Here is a 21,920-nt window from a genome sequence, read left to right on the forward strand (position 1 = left end):
AAGGTCTAAAAGTACTTACTGTTGTTTGGTCCTTGCAATTATTTTTATAATTTCCGGTATTGATTTTCAATTTAATATTAAGTTTTAATCCTAAATGATCGGAGAGATGTGGCTGAATTATTTCACATGAATATTCGTCATTATGTTTGTTTGTAATAATGTTATCAAGACAGGCATTTAATCGAGTTAGGTTTTTGTTTAAACAATACAGGTAATGAGATCTTAACATATTCTGAAAATTTATTATTTTTTTATCTGTAAAACGAATATCCAAATTAATGTCACCAGTTATAACCAGATTACAACTCTTAAATTTGTTACATTTATTCAAAAAGAGAATCAGATTATTTAGAGCATCATTGAACACTTCTATAATTGAATCTGGTGTTCTATAAACTGTGATAACAATTAGTTTTATACTGGGGAAAACAACTGATGCTACTTCAAACATCTTTTCAAGACTAAATTGCTCTACATTTATTAGTTCATAATCATATACAAAACTATTACTAACATATATAGATACTCCCCCATGTCCTAAATTTTTTCTACAATAATTGGCTGCCAAATTATACCCATTAGGCAAGTAGAGATCCACCTCCAGAGGAGCAAGCCAATGTTCATTAAGGCAAATTATATCATATTTACCTTCATTTAAAAATATATCTAATTCATTAACCTTATTTCTAAGACACTGAATATTTATATGAAAAATTGTAATGCTATCAGAAAATTGGTGTATGTTATTGCAAAGTCTTATGTCTTCAACCCCTCTTCTGACAATGTGAAGTTTCCCGCTGGCATGGAGAGAACATTAGTCCAATTGGGTTTTGTAGCCCTGGATCGAGGTGACATCGATTCTCCGGTGATGTGTCTCAGGGTCTCCCATATCTTCATTGCCAACCATGTCTTTCCTACTGAATTAAAATGCATACCATGTGCAGTATGCATGTATCTCCCAGCTGTACTTGCTTCTAAAAAACTCACATTATCATAATGGTCACTTAAAGCTTTTAGTTTCAAATTAGTTTTCTTAATTTCTTTATTCACACATGACCAGTCCGGTAAGTCATATCTTTCCATATCTTCCATAATGGCATAAACACCAACAAAGAAGAAAAAAATCAGTTAATGCTAACTTATATTCCAACAATTCAAATGGTTTTTTTCATGTTGATACGCTTATACAAATGGGGGTTAAGAAGATTGTATTCCAGTCACAACAAACCAAATGAGACAAATAATTAAACTTTGATTAAAATTTATCTTTAGATTACCTAAGAAGGATGTACCTTATATCAACATTCCTTTGACAATCTACTATTTGTTAGTAGTATGTCTGAGACATGCCATCAGATTCCATTTGTACTAAAATGCTGCGAGAGTAGGACCACTTTGTGAATATCTGAATATCTGGATTTTGATTTCTATAGAGTGCTTTATGAATTTTAACATTTTGACAACAGGAGTATATATTTTAAGGTTATCGGACGACAGTAATAAGTGTAATCTGATACATAGTGATTACTACAGTCAAAATGTTAATTACTGCACATAGCAAGTATTTATTTTACAAATTTTATACCACTTGAACTAAGAAAAGTTTTCAATATTTCAAGCATAAACTAATTTATGTATTCTTTATTTTAAAGCCCTCTTCATCAAGGTGCAAGCTCTAACATACCTAATCTTTCACTATTGATTTTTATTAGTTTACTGCAAAGTTTACAGCAAAGTAACTGCAATGAACAAGGTTTTATTACCTACATAGTTTTTATAATTTAAAGTAATAAAAGTAACTTCTTGTCAAGGACTGAAGAGGACAAACCACACAAATGCAACAGATTCCAAAATATTTATTTTTAAATATACAAATATTATTATTTACAGGAAACTAATTAGTAAAAGATGTGAAACAGTTTTTAGTTTAATATATTGTTAAAAAAATAGTAAGCTCATGGACTCTGAAAATGAATGTTTAACAAACACTGTCAACTTAATTGTACTTACTTTTAAAACATGCTGTGCAAAAAATGCCAATCTTAAATTTATATCTTCATATTTATTTGGGTTTTACAATAATCAATTCACTAATGAAATGTGCGTAGTTACAAAATTTTTAAATTTTTAACACTGAATCTTTTAATTTACCAAACCATTCTTCAAAATTCATTTAAAACGTTAAATACTAACATATAAAAATGTAAAATTCTATGAGCTTCTCTTATTTAAATCTAAGAACTTATTATACATTTCTTCATCTTATTAAAAATAAACACAATTAGGAACGCTAAATGCATACTTGGCCAAAAAGATGCAGTTATTCTCAAACTGTATTATTATGATACAAACCAGTTTGTGTACTTTAAAATATAACAATGTGTCTCTATCAAACTTATATTCAGTCATATTTCAGTATAGTGAAAATTAAGGATCTTTTAACACAAAATGTTACTTACAATGCCTTCAGATGTTGAAAGTACAAATAATGTAACTATTAAATAAGAGCTCAAGGCCAAGGACAGCCTAGTCAACAACCTTAACAGAATATGCAATTAACTTAACTTAGAGATAACATAAAAGCTTTTTTACCGTATTAGAATTGTTATACATCTTTGTTGCATAACAAATGTATATCTTTACACCACTAATTTGGCAAAAGACATGAATATTACAGCAGTTCATTGTTATTAACAGAAAATAAATTAAAAAGCATTGTATACGGAACTACAAGAATTCGTCACACCAATCAGAGAGGCATTGATAACAGTCAGCTGACTGCTTGGCGTTGGCGCTGCAGGTGTCTTTCATCCAATCCTGGAACAGCTCCTTATTCTTCTTCAACACCAGGAATTGTCCAAGCACAACATATGCCTATACAGTACAATCAAATTAGTCCAGAAGTTAAACACAATAATATTTAGAGCAGATTTAGAACATACAAATGTGAATTACCTTATGGGTTACACATTTTTTAACATAACGTAAATTATAAAATTACAAAAAGTAGAATTGTTTCTCTATCACTTTGGAACAGTTTTCAAAACTAAAGGAGTGTTTGTATTATAAACAGATTTACTAATAACAACATATTACTTTTATTTTCCCCTGTATATTACATCATATGAGTAGGTAATGTTGTATATGGATCATCAAAGTGGCTTGCACAATTGTCTAAAACACAAGAGATGTTCAATGTCAAATACATTTTTTTTAAATATTCCATTAACAGAACAGAAAAACAGGAAAGTGTAAGAAAGAAAGAAAGAAATTTATTTCTTAAATAAAGTAATATATGCATCTGATATTTTTCTTGTTAGACAGTCAAACCAAAAATAATCCTCTTGAAAATATTCTTTTAAGTGTAAACAAAATACCAAAATAAAGATGTTAAAAATGAGAATAGAATATAACAAAGCCTTTCTCGTGGTCAGTCTGATCTTAAGATAAAACACATAACAATATTTAAAATATACCATATTATGTTGTAACAAATATAAACAATAATAGCATTTAATAAAATAAACTTTAACTTTCTTTAAGAAAGATACAGGGCCTCCAAAGCAGAGCTTGTAATGAGGTCCCATCCTTGAATTTAAAATGAATATTTTTGATCGGTTTTATTGTTGTATTTTCTTGATGGACTCCCTATACTTAAACTCTAAATAGAAATATTTATATACACTTTACAAAAAACAAAATATAATGGTCAAAGGTGTGCTACATTAATAAAAGTAGAATAGTAAGCATGCAGGGTTTCTGTGAAACAGTTAAACAATGTTTGCAGGTTTTCCTCCAATACTTCAACTTGTTGTACACAGGCCCTGATTTTAGGTTTTCCCCCCCTCCCCATCACTTACTCCCTTCATCATCTTGACATTGACTCGTGCTGAACTTTTTTTGTAGTGAGCTTCATTTGTTGACCATAATTTATTTTTATTCTATGCATTTCAGGCCTATTAGATGATTTTAACAATTCGTAAAGCATGTTAAGCTCATTTCTTTTTGCCAACAGTTCATCAGTATACCACTTGATTACATTAGAACTAACTATGTTACTATTATGCCTGTTATTAACTCTTAATTTTTTTATTACAACTTATTTCATAATAATACTGGATATTTTTTTAAAAAGTTCAAACAATGCATTTACATTATTGGAGACAAAAAATCATTCCCATTTTCTTCGATGAGGTGATACTTAAATAGTTTAATATTGGAATCGTTTAAAATAGATATACACTTAAAACTAGATCCTATATTTAAAATTTCTTTTGAAGGTTATGAGTTTTTTTCTTGAGCTATAGTCTGCACAGTGAATAGCTATCCCAAATGATCACTTATATGACAGTTAATAACTTTAGCAGAATAGTGTTGGAAGGTCAAAGATGTAAAAAAAGTTATCAATATAGTTGCCGTCTCATGTGGGTTCACGGATAGTCACTTGTAGGCCATACAAAATGACACAAGTTAACAAATTGGTTAGCAACAATATTGTCAACTTTTAAAAATTGAAGATTGAAATCCCCACAAAGGATAGAATTTTTGTTCAGCCTATTAATGTAAGATAAAACTTGTTCCATAGTACTAAGGAAAGTATTAATTTCTCCATTAGTGGTCCTGTAGACATTTACAAGCACCAATTTCATATGAACAAGTCCTACACTAAAAAGTTCACAGTCCAATTCAACTGACAACTTATTAATTGAACTATTTACCATGATTTCATGCAAAGGGGAAACTAGAGAAGATGGCAGTTCCTCCATGACCAATTCGCTTCCTACAAAAACTAGACACTAGTTGGCTGTCATTAATGACTGAATTTTCATTTAATTCTTCTTCTGACATTAAGTGTTCTGTTACACACATATAATCAATGTTACAATCATTTAACACTTGATCAAACTGTTGTATTTTATTTGATAATGCTTGAACATTCTGGTGAAAAACTGTCTGAGGTTACACTAGAGTTGCTCAGAATAGCAGGCATATCATCTCTTATTACATCTTAAATGGACTTCTGACAGGGTGATGGAGTTTTCCAAAGAGATTTTACTGTTAAGGCTCCTCTTTCTCTACATACAGATTGATACAATCCTCTCTTATACATTTTATAGCCTTGATTATCTCACCAGCTAACCACTTTTTGCCTTTAGGATTTAAATGCATTCCATGTCTGTTATGAATCATCCTCGCCAACTTACCAGCCTAAACTGGCACAAAATTTTTTTTACAAAGTTCTTTAAAAGCTGAGTTGGTTTTGTTACCTTCAGTATTAACACACGACCATTCCGATAATTCACGCCTCTTAGGAACATCTAAAACAACGATCTTGTACGTACCATTAACTTTCTGAAGAAAACTTGAAATTCCATTAATTGCTTTCGCAGACTCGTTCTTCACCACATTATTTGCACCACAGATAACAACCACTATATCCTCACTTTGTACTTCATTAAGATTATTATACAACTTCCTTAGTCCAAGATCCAGGTCTTACAAAACCAATAGACTCAAATGTAGTTTCCTGTTGATTGTTTTTCCAAGACAAAATTTTTTCATGACTATCAGCATAAATCCATATTTTAAACTTTATTAAATAACACCAAATTACCAAATAACACTTAATTAATGGCAAACCATTTTCACAGACGATGATTTTTTATTTTATTCAATAAAATTTTTAAGACACTACTTCATCATGGCATATAAAGAATCAATAGCATAAACCAAAGAATTGAATTACAGATTCTAAATGTGAAATGGAAACAAATAACCACAATACAATGTGTAGCGTTTTTAAAGCTACATTGATTTATTTTTTTTATTAAAACTTAAATTAAATAAAAATTTTGGGCTCGAAATATTGGGACTTAATTTTAGATTAGATTGTGAAATGTCAGGGTGAAATCGAACATGTATTCCTTTGGCAAGTTAGCACTGGTAGTTTTAAATTGTTAGGAAGGCAGGTTGACTGCCTTGAATTGATTAGAACTTGTCTTATTGTGAGTATTGTTCTCCTGGTTTGATACAGCTGGACCAATGAGAGAGCTCCACGGATGTCTTGGAAAGGGAAGTATTTAAGCGCACGCTCATAATTTTCGCCCTTCTTTTGGTTATTTTCGTGAGTAAAGTAAATTGCAGTGCGCCGTATTTCTTAAATTTTTTTTCCGCGAGTGATTTTGAGGAAAAAATTAAATTCATAGAAACTACAGAGCAATCTCAATAACTTATTCTCGAAGAACAATAGAGCATAATAGAATCATACCAGTTACATTTGGTTCATGCTTGCAAGAGAAGTGAATTAAAATTGAACTTTGTTAATAACTGTAATTGAGATTTGAAAAAGTAGTAATTTATTAATATTTAACTGGAACTGTTTATTGTGAATTATTAATTGAAAATTAATTGAACTTTATAATTGTTAGAGAGAGAGTTGTAATCTGAATTGCAGAGACTTGAAAGTTAAGGTTCTAATAGTGTAAAGAGAAGTTGAAATTTTATTTTGTATTTTGAGTGAACTTAGAAGTGAACATTTTTATTTTAATTATTTCCAAGTGGTATTTCATTTTATTTTAAAACTTTATTATTTTATTTTAGAAGAGAGCTCTGATTTTTAGTTTGATAATTTGATTAATATTTTTATTTCTTGCCAAAGGAATTTTTAAATTTACTAAAAGGTTTGTCAATTCTTTGTGGAAAATAGAGTGATAAAAATTCTGAAACGTTGAACTTATTAATTTGCCAGTTAAAAATAAATCCATTGTTTTCATTTAGAACTGTGATTTTTATTTTAGACAAACCAGATAATATTTAATAGTTAACAATTTTAGTAATACATTGTACTTAATATTCACTAGGATCTTTACTAATCAAAAATATTTTATATCGTCTTGGATGTATTATTGATGATTTATATATTAATACTCTGGAATATTAAGATCAACAATCCAAGTCGTTATATTGACTGCGCCAATCTGCTTGTAAAGTATCCAGTGAATTTTTAACAAACTTATACAAACTGTTATAAACTTTGTTAGAAAACTTTGGCAAGAACTTGTGTTGTCTAGTTAAGTTGTGATAGTTAAGTTAAATTTATTTAACCTAAAATGGCTCTCAAAGTGGACTTTTTAAGTAAGGACGAATTAATTTATGAACTGTGGTTCCGTGGTGTGGAAACAATTACTGATAGCACTGTAGATAAACTTAGAAAGTTATTGAGACAGGTAGTAGGTCTCAACATTATTGGCAATAAGCTACATTTGTCTAGTAAAGTAAGTGGCAATGAGGAATATAAACAGTGTGCTGCTATGTATGAAGTGTTAGTTCTTCGAGTGGAAAAGGCAATAAAGGGTTCTAATAATTTGGAAATTTTGCGGTGCCAGGTTAAAATTGGTCATTGGATAAGGCGAATGAACAACCTGAAAGGTCTATTCAAATTAACGGATAACTTGATCAAAGAGATCGATAGAATGTCTGAGGGTTTAGTAGCTCAGGAAGAGTCATTGAAATCAGTAGAATTGGATGAACAATTATGTAGCGAAATAGAACGCCGGCTGTCAGAATCTAACCTGGAGACGGAAAATGAAAGTGTAGCACTTGAAAATATTACGAAAGGACCAATACCCGTTAATATGTGTAATGATGTTTTCGAACCTGAGAATCGTTCAATTGTATATAATAAGTTACCTAACCCACTTAAAAGGTATCTTAGAATGTTCAAGGTAACGGACGGGTTAAAAGTAAATGAACTATTGGAGTTTTTAAAAGTTGTTAAAAAATTAAAAAACGAAACAAAATGTTCTGATCAAGAAATCTTGGAAATTTGCGTGTCTTATTGCCAAAGTCCATTATTGGCAAAAATTTTGGAAGCGAAAGAGTATGGACAACCCGTCAGTGTTGTTCATGAAAATTTGTTAACTACCTTTGTGCCCCTTTGTTATCGCGAGAAATTAAAATTTGAAAAGATCTATCGCCCCCAAAAATTTAATGAAAGCCTGAGTGGTTTTATACTGGATGTTAAGGAATGGGTTAGTATATTAGCCACATCAATGTCAGAGAGGGAAGTAGTAGATATTATTAAAACAGGTTTAAACCCAGACACCCGCAATAAAATGATATTTATGGGAAATCCTACTTCGCTCAAAGAGTTGGATGAAATCTGCATAAGGTGCCAAAATATTGAGTATGCGGATAAGTTGAGGATGGTTCAACAAGGCACCTCAAACCGGGAAAGTAGGCCTATAACTAATCACATTCAATTAGGCCATAACAATCAAGTTGTATGTTTTAAATGTAAGAAAATAGGACATTACGCTAGAGACTGTAGAACTTGGCATGGTAATGCGGTTAGTAATCAACCTGAATTGCCTGTTGAAAGGCCACCCCGTTTCTCCAATATTCCAAAAAACTTGTAAAAGGGGAGGGCTTAGAAAAAGGTAGCTTAGATTCTAACCCTTCCCGTAAACTGGACACTCAAAAAGATTTTAAATATAGTCCCCAACAAAAATCCGGACATATTAATCACATGTGGCAGAAACGCCATGAGGAAAGCCAAAGTACCTTGCCAAGTGTACTAGTAAATATAGAAAACAAAGTTAATGTGAAATTTTTGTTAGACACTGGAAGTACACTAAGTTTAATCAGTGCGAAACTTTATAATCATTTAAGGGAAGCGAATTTAGTTAACAAATTGTTAGAATCTAAGGTACAATGTGTTAATGCTGGAAACAAAAAATTAAATGTACTAGGAGAATTAAATCTTAAAATTAAAATTGACAACTTATCCTGGAAGGTTAATCTAGTAGTAATTAATAACTTATCACAATGTGGAATTTTAGGGGCTAATTTCATTAAATCAACTGGGTTGTTAATTGATTTAAAAAACAATGTGTGTAGATTCGATTTTAACTTGAACAAGTCAGTGCATTTAATTCAAAACACTAGTTCTAATGTGTTAAATATAAATCATAATTATAAGATAGGGAGTTCCGAAGCTACACAGCAAGTTTTAGAAATCATTGAAGAGTTTCCTGAAGTTTTTTCTGAACGTCTGGGGAAAACTCTTGATTTCGAGTACAAGATCCAATTAAAGGATGATGGTATAGTCAAACTGCGGCCTTATCCACTTAACCCTCTGAAGATGGTGAGAATGAAGGAAATCATCGGTGAGCTACAAGAACATGATGTTATCGAGCCAAGCCTAAGTGAGTACTCCAGTCCGGCCTTTTTGGTGGGAAAGGAACCGGGAAAAGAAAGGTTGGTGATAAATTATAAGGAATTAAATAATAAGATTGAGGCTGTAAATTTTCCAATTGGGGATCTCCATTCTTTATACCCGCATTTAAGTGGTCACCGCTATTTCAGCATCATAGACTTATCAAAAGCTTATCATCAAATTAGATTAGCTGATGAAAGCCAAAATTTGACAACTTTCTCTGTGCCATTCGGTAGTTATAAATTTAAAAGACTGCCATTTGGACTTCTTGTGGGCAGTGGCGTTTTAACTGCTTATTTAAATTCAGTGCTTGGACACTTAAAATTTAAATGTGTTTTAACATACTTAGATGATATTATAGTATACTCTAAGGGTTTAAATGAACATTATGCCCACTTAAGGGAAGTTTTACGCTGTTTGAGGAACCATAACCTGACAGCAAATGTTAATAAAGTTAAATTTTGTTACAAGGAAATAAATTTTCTGGGACACATTGTGAGTGAAAATAAATTGAAAATTGACCCAGAAAGAACTGTAAATATTCAACAGTGTAGGAGACCTAAAAACAAAAAGGACATTGCGCGGTTTATAGGAATGACGTGCTATTTTTCTAAATTTATTGAAAACTATGCGGACATAGCGGCTCCTCTGAACGCTATGAGGAAGAAATGTGCAGTCTTCCGGTGGACCGAAGAGTGTGAAAAATCGTTTGTACAGTTAAAGAATAAGATATCTAATCCCCCTGTGTTAGCTATTCCTGACTTTAATAAAGAGTTCACCTTGCAGTGTGATGCGAGTGACAGGGCAATAGGAGCTTGCTTATTGCAAGAAGATAACAATAAGAACTTAAAAACCTGTGGCTTATTACTCGAGAAAATTTACTGAAAATGAAGAGAAACTAAGTACTTACCACAAGGAGGCTCTGGCAGTGGTGTGCTCAATAAACAAATTCAGGGAATTTCTCGAAGTAAGGAAGTTTAACTTGTACACTGATAACTCCGCACTTTCTTGGGTATTGAGCAACCACACTAAACTAGGGAAACTTGGTAGATGGGTGGAAACAATTTTATCAATTCCTTTCACTGTAAAGCACATTAAAGGAGTGATAATGTGACTGCAGACTGTTTGTCACGGCTGTTTGATGACAATGATGAGGTTTAATGGAGAGGTGTTGAAAGAACTGTCAAATAATTCTGCTGTAAATGTGTGTACAAATAGTGTAGTAAATGTAACTTGTAATGTAAATAACTTCTATCCTTTCTTACCCAAAGATTTAGAATTGGAACAGAATAAGGACAAATTTTGTGCAAGAACAGTTAAAAAACATTAGTAGTGATGATGAGCGCAAAGGGTTTTGGGTAGAAAAAAAGAATTTTATTTTATACAAATTCGAGATCTAAATCCCCTAAAATTTTGGAGTTAGTAAAACATTAAGGAAAATTACAGCGGTGTTTTACCATCCTAATCTGAATGAGTTTGTGAAGTCCAATGTAAAAAGGTGTTCTATTTGTCTTAGCAGTAAACCTACTAACTGGAGGGACCGTGGTGAATTGCATGTAAACATTTCGACACGTCCACTACAGAAAATCTACATGGATGTATTTGGACCTCTACCTAGATCTTCAAGACAGAATGAATACATCTTAATCATGGTGGACGACTTCACAAAGTACAATTGGATCGTATCTCTCAAGAAAGTAAATTCAGGTATGGTTGTTGCAAGCTTTAGAGAGTAATATTTTTAAAAACTTTGGTTTGCCGGAAATTATTGTGAGCGACAACGCTACTTACTTCACCAGCGAGGAGTTAAGAGCAAATCTTTTCAAATGGGGTGTGAAATTAATCACTACAATCCCGTACAACCCCCAGGGTAACAAATCTGAAAGATATTTAAGAAACTTAAATTCAATTTTGACTTGCTTGTATAGCGATTGCAAAAAGGAAACTGGGACTCTGATTTAAGTAAAATTCAAACAAGCAGTTAACTCGTGTGTGAATGACAGTACTGGGTATAGCGCCATATTCTTTAATGTTTAATTTTAAAACCTAACAATGAGTTGGATTTAAAGTGGAACTTGAAATCAATTTTTGAAAATTTAGTGCCAAAGGAAAAATGTCAAAAATATGCGGAGGCATTGGAAAATTTAAATAAACAGTTTATTAAAAATTCGAAGTTAAGGCCCTATAATAGAAACCACCGAAAGTTTAAAATTAATGATGAAGTGTTTTGTAAAATACCTGGACACAGAAATAAATTGGATAGGAAATTTGACGGACCATACAAGATTGTGATTATTATCTCAGAGAACAGTTATATAATACAGCACACCAAGGACTTAAAAATTTTGAAAAGAGTGCATTTACAAGATTTGGAGGACCCGCTTAAGTGAAATTTTATTGGAACACTTGGACAGTTAAGAACAATTGGACAATTTTTTCCTTTCAGCATAAAATTTAAAAAAAAAAAATCCCCATATTAAAATGTCATAATTGAGTAACCATAGGCCAAGTCAAGGTATTGTGTTTTTCTTTCAGGTATTAAAAGAAAAAGGGGATTTTTTATGACATATAAATAAATATTTACATGAAGAGGATAATTTACATGGCCTCAGGACTTTAAAATTAAGAAATGTAGTATTTAATAATAGTGTCTACAACCATTATACTGTCTGATATTAGTATAAAGACATTATATTATTGATGTACTAAACATTCCTTCTTGTGTGTCCAATTTCATGTTGTTTATTTGTTTATAGTGAATGAATGAGAGAAAGAAATTCAGGTCAACCCCCCCCCCCCTTGTAATCCAATTGTAAATAACGTGTTAGTAATTTAAAAAAAAGGGTCTTAAATATTTTAATAAAGTTTTATGAAGGAAAGAATGAGCAATCTTTGAGTTGGATAAAAATTAAAATTTTTTTGAAAACGAAAACGAGACAAGCTCTGAAATTCCGACATAAATTGGTGACAAAGGGGACTTATGTCATTGTAAGAGAGAATGTTCTGTTTATATGTGAAATGCTGTGGAGATGAAAAAACGAACAGCACTGACACTCCACTAAACACTGGTCACACGCGCTGCGGACCACGCGCGCGGCCCACCGGCGGTTTCCAACAACGGGGATGGTGACCTACACTACACGACGGATCCAAGGGACGATACATACGACCGGTAAAGACGAGCACGACTCACTGACTGAGGGAGCTGCTGTCCATACCTAGACGTCAACAGGAGGAGACCGGAAAGGACAAAATTCCTTGGACTGGAAAAGACTGACCTGTTGTAGATAGTAAAATTAGAATTGTGAGGGGAATAGGCTTCGCTATCTCGAGTTATTGACCTACATTCCTTTTATAACGGTCAATCTCTATTTGTTTAACTGTTCTGTCTGTTCTAAAAACATTGGTGGGTAACTAAATGATGTACGTTTTAAAAACATTTTTTTAAATTGCTAATTGGTGTTAAATTTCTTTTATCAACTTCAGGGCCGTATTTAGAAGTAAAGGAGGGGGGAGTAATGTAGCGTTTTTAAAGCTACATTGATTTATTTTTTTTATTAAAACTTAAATTAAATAAAAATTTTGGGATCGAAATATTGGGACTTAATTTTAGATTAGATTGTGAAATGTCAGGGTAAAATCGAACATGTAATCCTTTGGCAAGTTAGCACTGGTAGTTTTAAATTGTTAGGAAGGGCAGGTTGACTGCCTTGAATTGATTAGAACTTGTCTTATTGTGAGTATTGTTCTCCTGGTTTGATACAGCTGGACCAATGAGAGAGCTCCACGGATGTCTTGGAAAGGGAAGTATTTAAGCGCACCGCTCATAATTTTTCGCCCTTCTTTTGGTTATTTTCGTGAGTAAAGTTAATTGCAGTGCGCCGTATTTCTTAAATTTTTTTTCCGTGGAGTGATTTTGAGGAAAAAATTAAATTCATAGAAACTACAGAGCAATCTGAATAACTTATTCTCGAAGAACAATAGAGCATAATAGAATCATACCAGTTACATTTGGTTCATGCTTGCAAGAGAAGTGAATTAAAATTGAACTTTGTTAATAACTGTAATTGAGATTTGAAAAAGTAGTAATTTATTAATATTTAACTGGAACTGTTTATTGTGAATTATTAATTGAAAATTAATTGAACTTTATAATTGTTAGAGAGAGAGTTGTAATCTGAATTGCAGAGACTTGAAAGTTAAGGTTCTAATAGTGTAAAGAGAAGTTGAAATTTTATTTTGTATTTTGAGTGAACTTAGAAGTGAACATTTTTATTTTAATTATTTCCAAGTGGTATATTTCATTTTATTTTAAAACTTTATTATTTTATTTTTAGAAGAGAGCTCTGATTTTTAGTTTGATAATTTGATTAATATTTTTATTTCTTGCCAAAGGAATTTTTAAATTTACTAAAAGGTTTGTCAATTCTTTGTGGAAAATAGAGTGATAAAAATTCTGAAACGTTGAACTTATTAATTTGCCAGTTAAAAATAAATCCATTGTTTTCATTTAGAACTGTGATTTTTATTTTAGACAAACCAGATAATATTTAATAGTTAACAATTTTAGTAATACATTGTACTTATTATTCACTAGGATCTTTACTAATCAAAAATATTTTATATCGTCTTGGATGTATTATTGATGATTTATATATTTTAATACTCTGGAATATTAAGATCAACAATCCAAGTCGTTATACAATGTAAAATATTCAAAATAACGTTGCAACAAATCAAGATAAAACGTATGTTGGCTCAATGCAGGTATATCACTTGCATGTTTGCTTAAATCCTTGCAATGATGCTATCCTTGAATTAGCTCACACTATTGAACATCTTCTTGACATCAAACAAACAAGAAATTTGAAGTAGTCTGGCACTATTGCTTATACTCAACCAAGGATTCAATGAAGGGGAAGTTTCTTTACTGTTGTTGGCAATACTACTAAATAAAGTGTCTCGCATTCTAGTATTTTTGCCTTCTATTGAAATTTTTATAATATAAGAAAGATATTGTTTATTTTGTCAATTTACTAATGCCATTCTTAAAACATAAAACATGCTTGGAATGGCCACTATTTAGAGTTTGAGAGTGTTAAGAACTTCAATCATTGAATTAACTAATGATTCTATTTCTTATAAAATTGACATTTTGTAAATGAGAAATTTCATAGTATTTTTTTATAATGATTCAAACAAATCAATATGAAAATCAAATTGCAAACAACAATCTGAAAAATAAATTACTATTCAGGGAAAACCAAAAATATGTACCTTGTCGAATCCCTGATGTTCAAGCCTTTTCCCCAAAACTTCTCCAACACCAGCCAGTTCAGTGACTGCCTTGTCACCCATTGGCTCCACCACGAAGTTGCGATGTTTCTGTGAAGTGCTCGACATCTGCAAAAAACGTTATTGCATAAACACACCTATTTCAAATTAACCCTTCAGTTGACTGTTGAGCTTTTTCAGCAATTTAAAGCCATAATGATGATATATTTCATCCTGTACACACACAATGTGTAAGGCACAATAAAAAAAATAATGGTTTGTCTTTCATTGGGAGGAAATTCTCACATAGTAATAACACTATGTAGCAATTTATTCTAACGTGAGGAGTCTGTTTATGGTGTGTTGCTTCTGTGTATTAAAAACAATAATATTTTCATATACTACTTTAGTTTGGTATTCCCATTTTAAAGAAAAAAAAAGACATTTATGCATAAATGGGTAACCAATGAACTCAAATCTTAGAAAAATACAATTGTAAATTTAAAAATATTGACAAAATAAACAATATAAAGATTTGCTAACCAATCCAAAAAAAGTATTTTTTTTTTCTAAATAAAATTAAAAAATCTTTAATAAATGTTTGTAAAAAACATAGGATATTATAAATGAGGAAACAAGAAAAAAGAAGGTAACATATCTACTAATGGACAGATCTCCAATACAACATAAGTCAGTAATGCTTTTAACCCTTTGAACGCCGATATAAATTTACTTGTACTTTTTTAGATTACGCTCATTTAAGGTAAAAAAATGAAAATGGAATTTCCTTAAAGCTATTTTTTTATACATTCCTAATGACTAACACACACAAAAATAAATTTTACAATAATGTAATACTTGCATTAAAATATAATCACACTTTTTCATAATAATGGAATATTTCAATAAAAATCAAATACATGTGATAAAAAATATTAAAACTATGTACAAGGATAAGAAAACAAATAAAGTGTAATATGCTGATCTTGATTAGTTTATAAGTTCTGATGATAGATTTAGGCAGTTGTATGGTAAACTTCAAAACACAAATCGGGATGAAGCCATGGGGTCTCGGAACATGACTTGCAGAAGTACATTGTCTCCTTTCGTAATCCATTTCTTGTACAAACAACACACCTCCTGGATCTTTGAGCTCTTTTCCCCATAAAATGTTGCTTGCTTTTTTCTTGAGGAACATTTAGAGTTGGTCTTCCACGCTTTCTTCGTAGTGTACGTAGAGTTACTCTATCTGCTAGCAAGTCATTAACTTTTCCTGCTTTTCCTAAAATCTTTATTAGTAAGTGGTTTTTTTCCAGCTGCTTCTTGAACATTTTTATATAACAAGTAAGAATTGACAGTGAACACTTCTAAAAGAAAAGAAAAAACCTTACGGTACCATTTCTTCGTACGCCTCATGAACTGAAAGACGTGATAAAATGGTCGATTCTATCAACTGTTCCCATTCTTTTGGTATAGTCTGTTACTACATCTGGTTTAGGGGTTGGAGGATTATTTGGCCACTTACTTTGTACAAGGCTCATATTACGTCTACTCCCTTTACCCTTCATACTCAATATCTGCATGACCCTTTTATCCTTCCAGGACACGACCAATAAATCTCCTTTTCTTTTGGAGAGAACATCTCCTTTCTTGAGCTTTTCACTATCAGCTTTCAAATTAGGAGGCATATCAACTCGGTTTGGCATAACAGTACCAGTTAAAACACACCCTACATCAAGGAGTTCTTTAGTGACTTCAGGGCTTGTGTAGTAACGGTCTGTATAGCTTGTAATTCTACATAAGGGTTTTGAGGATCTTACTACAAGATTGACTCACAAAGCACTTTTACGATTTGTGTAGTCTTGAGAAGGGTAGAATTAGGAATTAGGGTTTGCTTCCCATAATAAGGTATAAAATTTTATATATATCCCATAATAAGGTATAAAATTTTTATATATATATATATATTCAGACAAAATTCTTAAATAGCAGCATAGGTCAAGTTTGGTATCAAATTAAAGGTCTTACTTAGCAGAGTACAATGCCGCAAACCAGACTTCAAAAGGTGGATTCATTCAGTAGTTATAGCTACTTGAATTTTAAAACAATTGAACAATTTAAATTATTAAGTATTACAAGTAAACACCAATTTTTAAGTACCTGTGATCAAAGTAAGTGTTCAAAATGTTCCCCTACCATCATCTGACAATGTAGTAATCGAAGCCAGGAATCAATAATTATTACCAATAACACAACTACTGTTAGAATGTGAAAGTGGCAGATTGAGTCATACACAGCATCCACAGAAACTTAACGTTTGGGCAGGTATTATAGGAAATCAAATTATGGGCCCATTATTGATCAATGGTAATTTAAATGGTGACTCGTATCTAGCAATGCTCCAAAATGAGATAATTCCTGCACTACAAGCTGCTCTTGGTCGACAATTTCCAAGAATTTATTTCCAACAAGATGGCGCGCCACCACACTTTGCTCTCCTTGTTAGAGAATACTTGGATACAATATTCCTTCACAGATGGATTGGAAGACGTGGTGCAGTAGAGTGGCCTGCTCGTTCCCCTGATTTATCTCCGCTGGATTTATTTCTTTGGGGATACCTCAAAGATAAAGTTTATCATACTAAGCCTCGAGATTTGGCGCACCTAAGAAATCTCATAGTCCAAGAAGCTCAAGATATTCCTCGTGACTACCTTCAAAATGCAGTGGATCAGCCATTCTTTTATAACAGACACCTCAGTGTTAAAAAATGAAATAAATTTAAAGTTAGTTTTTAAGACATATTTATGTTGTAAAATACTTTAATTTACCAAATCCAAAGAAAATAGTTTAATAGAAGATGTATATTTATTTTTATTCTAGGTTAAAGTTGCCTGTTGATGAGACAGTCTACTAATAACAATAATCTAGTTTTTAAAAACAGCTGATTTTACATAATGTATAAGTGTTTCTCAGATTTGAGGTTAGAGAGAGGAAGCTTGGACATTTTACATAAACTTGAGCTGAATTTAAATAAACTTGGTAAGTAAACAAGTCCTTATTTCCAAATAATTCTGACGTATGTCACAGTGTCACATACGTAACAAGAAACATGAAAAAGTTTAAACTGCATCTCATCTAGAATGTTGACATGGATAACATTTTGTAAAAGTAAGGTTAAGTTAATGATTGTTAATATATTTTTTATTTTATTTTAAATATTATTCTTTGGCAAGTAAACTGTGTTACGTATGTGACACATCAAAATGTTACGTATGTGACACATTAAGTTATGATACAAAAACTGTCAATTTGAAGAAGAATTAACTTAGGAAGTTAGTTAACCTAGCCTATCTACCAAGTAATCTATTTATTTGTTTATTTTAAAGCCTCCCAGACTGATTTATGTTCAAAAAATAAAAGGTTGGCATAATGATAAAGTTTATAGTTCTGCTTGTGTTAGTGATGATTTGAAGCATTGTAAGAACTCTGTTTAGACATTTATAAAAGTTCTTGTAAAAGAAATTAATCAAATAGCTCCAGAAGTAAAACATTTACATATATTTTCTGATAACTGTGCCGGCCAATTTAAAAGCCGGTACACTATGTCAAATATTTGTTTTGCAGAGGAAGACTTTGGTATTGCAATGAACTGGAATTTTTTTGCTTCTAGCCATGGGAAGGGGGCTGTAGATGGTATCGAAGGGATGGTAAAGAGGATTGTATGGAGAGCAGTAAAGGGTCGGAAAGCTTTTGTTAATACCCCAGAAGATTTCTACAGAGTGGCATTGGAAAAATGCAAAGAAATTCGGCTATTGTTTGTTTCAAAGGAAGAAATAGATCGTAATAGAAAACATTTTGAGGAGAGATGGGGTAAAATTCATCAAATAACTGGTATTCAAGCAATGCACCACTTTCAAGCATATAGTGATCACGAGATACTGATTAGCAGGACATCAAAATCACTCATGCTTAAAGTTGACATTAAGAATAAAGAATATGACGCTACAAAACTGTCAACCCGACGACGGCTACACTATGAAGATGCTTACAGTGATGAATCTGATGATGATAAGTATGAGAGTACTGGAAAAGATGATGCACAGATGGAGACAGATGAAGAGCCCATTATCAAACACTGATAGAAATGTCCAACACCCAAATCCTGGTGACTTTGTATTAGTGAAATTATTAAGTAATAAAATGAAAGAATTTCGCTATGTAGCAGTTTGCCAGAGCAAAGTAAATGAAGATATTATAGTCACTTTCTTGAGAAAGTATGGGGAGGATACTACACTGTTTACAATTGATGAAAATGATGAAAGGCTCGTGGCTACTAAAGACATTATTCGGGTGTTGGAACAACCTAAAATTAAAACCCGTTGAGTTCGTGTACTTTATCAGTTTCCAAAAACTGTACATGTTAAAGAAGTGTGACTATGTTCTGTTAGTTTTACTTAGAACAAAAGTGTACCCAACTTATTTAAAAATTAATATTGTAGAAATAGTTATAAGGAACCTTAATATACAGTATGTGTGAATTTAGTACCTAGTTTTATTGTAACGTTTTCTATGTGAATTGATAACAGTTACCTATTTTGTTGGTTCAGTTCAGTTGTAAGGATATCACTTTTAGATAGAATAAGTTGTTATTTTTATCATAAATAGTGTTCTTGGTACTCTAGTTATACTTGTCACATACGTAACAAACAACCTGTCACATACGTAACAACAAATCACAATTTTTAACAAGTATTCAAAACATGTTGGTACATTGATTAATTAAGAGTTGTACGTAAATATTAATTAGGAATGCAATTAATTTTATTTTAAATTTTATTGAAGAAAAAATTAACAGAATTTTACCATTATGTACCTAACACTCTAAGGATGAGTGCCTTTCATGTCACAAACGTAACAGCCATAAAAACATGTATTGCTTGGAAAATAATAAAAATTCTTGTGCCCAATTTTGTATACTTTTGAATTAAATCACCTTCTATACACTGAACTGTAATAAATGTATTTATATAATTTTACTTTATTTATATTTCACCATAAATGTGTCTAAGTGTCACATACGTAACAAAAGAATGGCTGGGATGGCTTTTACAACCGCCTAGGACATTGCCAGACGATATCAACTTTATATGAACTTGAAACTTGAAGTAGGGGAACATTTTGAACACTTACTTTGATCACAGGTAATTAAAAATGGGTGTTTACTTGTAATACTTAATAATTTACATTGTTCAATTGTTTTAAAATTTAAATAGCTATAACTACTGAATGAATCCACCTTTTGAAGTCCGGTTTGCGGCATTGTACTCTGCTAAGTAAGACCTTTAATTTGATACCAAACTTGACCTATGCTGCTATTTAAGAATTTTGTCTGACTCCTTGTGGACCATCCCCCAAAGGGATTATCTGGTTGGTAATTGGGCAGATATGTGCCTTACTATCACCACTAAGCACGTGTGAACTTTGGTATTTTTTTATATTGTGGTTTAAAAATTAAAAAAGAGGTTCCAGACTTAATTGACACCCTGTATATATATATATACAGTAGTAGTAGTATACAGGGTGTCCAGCAACCATTCGAACAAACTTTGCCACATTGTTCAGCAGGCCAAAACTAACAAATAATGTAATATAACAGGTGCCCAATTTCACTTCGTTTAGCGTCTGTATGTGTTTTTTGGGAAAAAAATTACTACTAAAAAACCACTTAAGATACAGAATTCAAACTTAACAGTTATGTTAACCTAGTGTTGGTCCTTTTCAGTGAAAAAAATAAAACAAATATCTCATTGCATTTCAAAATGGCGGCCGTTCAAAATTTTCAAATTGTATTAGCTTTGAAACGGCTACTTTGACAACAAATTCACCAGGATAACCTTTTTTAGCATATTTTATTACCAATTCAACAATTTTTGTTTCAAAAAGATTGAATAACAAATAACTGAGTTACAACACCAAACGTAAAAACAGGTTAAATCCATGCATTGCAAGTACATCCAACAATGTAGTGGATTTTTACGAATAAACTTTTTAAGATTCTTTATTAAAATACTGAACAATTATTATAACCTAAAAAAAATATTTATCATTTTTGTTCCATTTACAGTAATCAATGTGTTACATACACACAAATAAAAAAGAAACAAACTATTCACAATGCTCTTAAAAAAAAAAATAGCATAATATTACATGAAAACAGCTGACCAACAATCAGCAACCAAATCAGGTGTTTTAAATGAAGAAAAACTAATAAACAAACTATCAAGACATTGTTGAGAACAAGTCTATGTTTTGAACGTGATTGTCACTGTTTGAATGTTCTGTTCTTCTTTGTAATTCCTGTTAGTTTTTCCTGTTAATTTAAATTTCTTTTATTACTTTGTTTCTTGTACGATATGAACCGTTTTACTTTTGAAGAGTATGCTGATATTCACTTTGTGTACGGACTTGCTGGAGGCAATGCCAGATTAGCTAGCAGATTGTACAGAGAGCGCTTTCCAGGTAGGCTGCACCCAGTTCATAGCGTCTTCAGTGCCATTCATATTCGTCTTAGGGAATTCACAACATCATCATTATCGTCACTGTCAGTATAATTGTTTAAAAGAGTATCATAATATCATCTTCATCCTCATCATTATAAGCACTAGAAAACGTAGCATTCAAAACTTTAGCAACAAAACCGTCATAATCATAATCGTCTGAGTGATGAGCCATAATTACACAACAGAAAAGAAACAATAAAAACTTGATTATATCACTTAAAACATGGTAACAATAACTTTTTACAACTATGTGTATAAGGAATGACAACACAAGAACACTTCCCAAAGGTACAATACATGCTCCAGTGACAGTCGGTAATGGCAGATAATATCGTCATCGGCGTACAGACGGGAGTGGGAGAACAGCTGCCAGCAACAAAACAATTTATTGTTTACCTACTGCGGCCAGCTGACAGCTGCAACTGGATTATTTGGTCAAGCCAGTACATTACTTAGTATTGCGGCTTATATATTGAGCTTATAAACTTAAAAAACTGTAATAAAATATATTTTAATCGATCAGCGGATTATTTCGTCTTTGGCTTCTACGACGTGCTAAGGGTTAATGATTAATTTGTAAGTATTATTGGTATCTTGCTTCATAAAAAACTTGTACAAAATGCAGTAATGATGCAAGGAAACTTAATCTCTGATATAAAACCTGGTTTTGATAAAATAATATTTAGTAGTTCTCCAGTGACCGAAACAGACTTATGTAAAATAATGGATTCTCTTAAAAACATGTCAGCCAGTAGTTACGAGATTCCCATAATATTAATGACATTTTCAAAAGAAATAATGATTAAACCATTAGTCTATCTTGTAAATTTCTCGTTGTATCAGATGGTGCTTCCAAAAGATTAAAATTT

The 21,920-nt window shown here is 31.7% G+C and overlaps 1 protein-coding gene across 1 annotated transcript in view; it reads right to left on the reverse strand.

Annotated features, from left to right (window-relative positions):
- Positions 1 to 1,836: 1,836 nt before the first annotated feature.
- LOC124356893 (barrier-to-autointegration factor-like) overlaps positions 1,837 to 21,920 on the reverse strand; it is a 29,529-nt gene continuing 9,445 nt past the window's right edge. Inside the window, exons 2-3 of the mRNA XM_046808171.1 lie at positions 14,495 to 14,620; positions 1,837 to 2,874 (exon numbers count right to left, since the gene is read on the reverse strand). Coding sequence (XP_046664127.1) covers positions 2,728 to 2,874; positions 14,495 to 14,620 — 273 coding nt within the window. The 3' untranslated portion in view covers positions 1,837 to 2,727. The remainder of the gene's footprint in view (positions 2,875 to 14,494; positions 14,621 to 21,920) is intronic.

The sequence above is a fragment of the Homalodisca vitripennis genome, chromosome 3 (genome assembly GCF_021130785.1).
Source record: "Homalodisca vitripennis isolate AUS2020 chromosome 3, UT_GWSS_2.1, whole genome shotgun sequence".
NCBI classification, from domain to species: Eukaryota; Metazoa; Arthropoda; class Insecta; order Hemiptera; family Cicadellidae; genus Homalodisca; species Homalodisca vitripennis.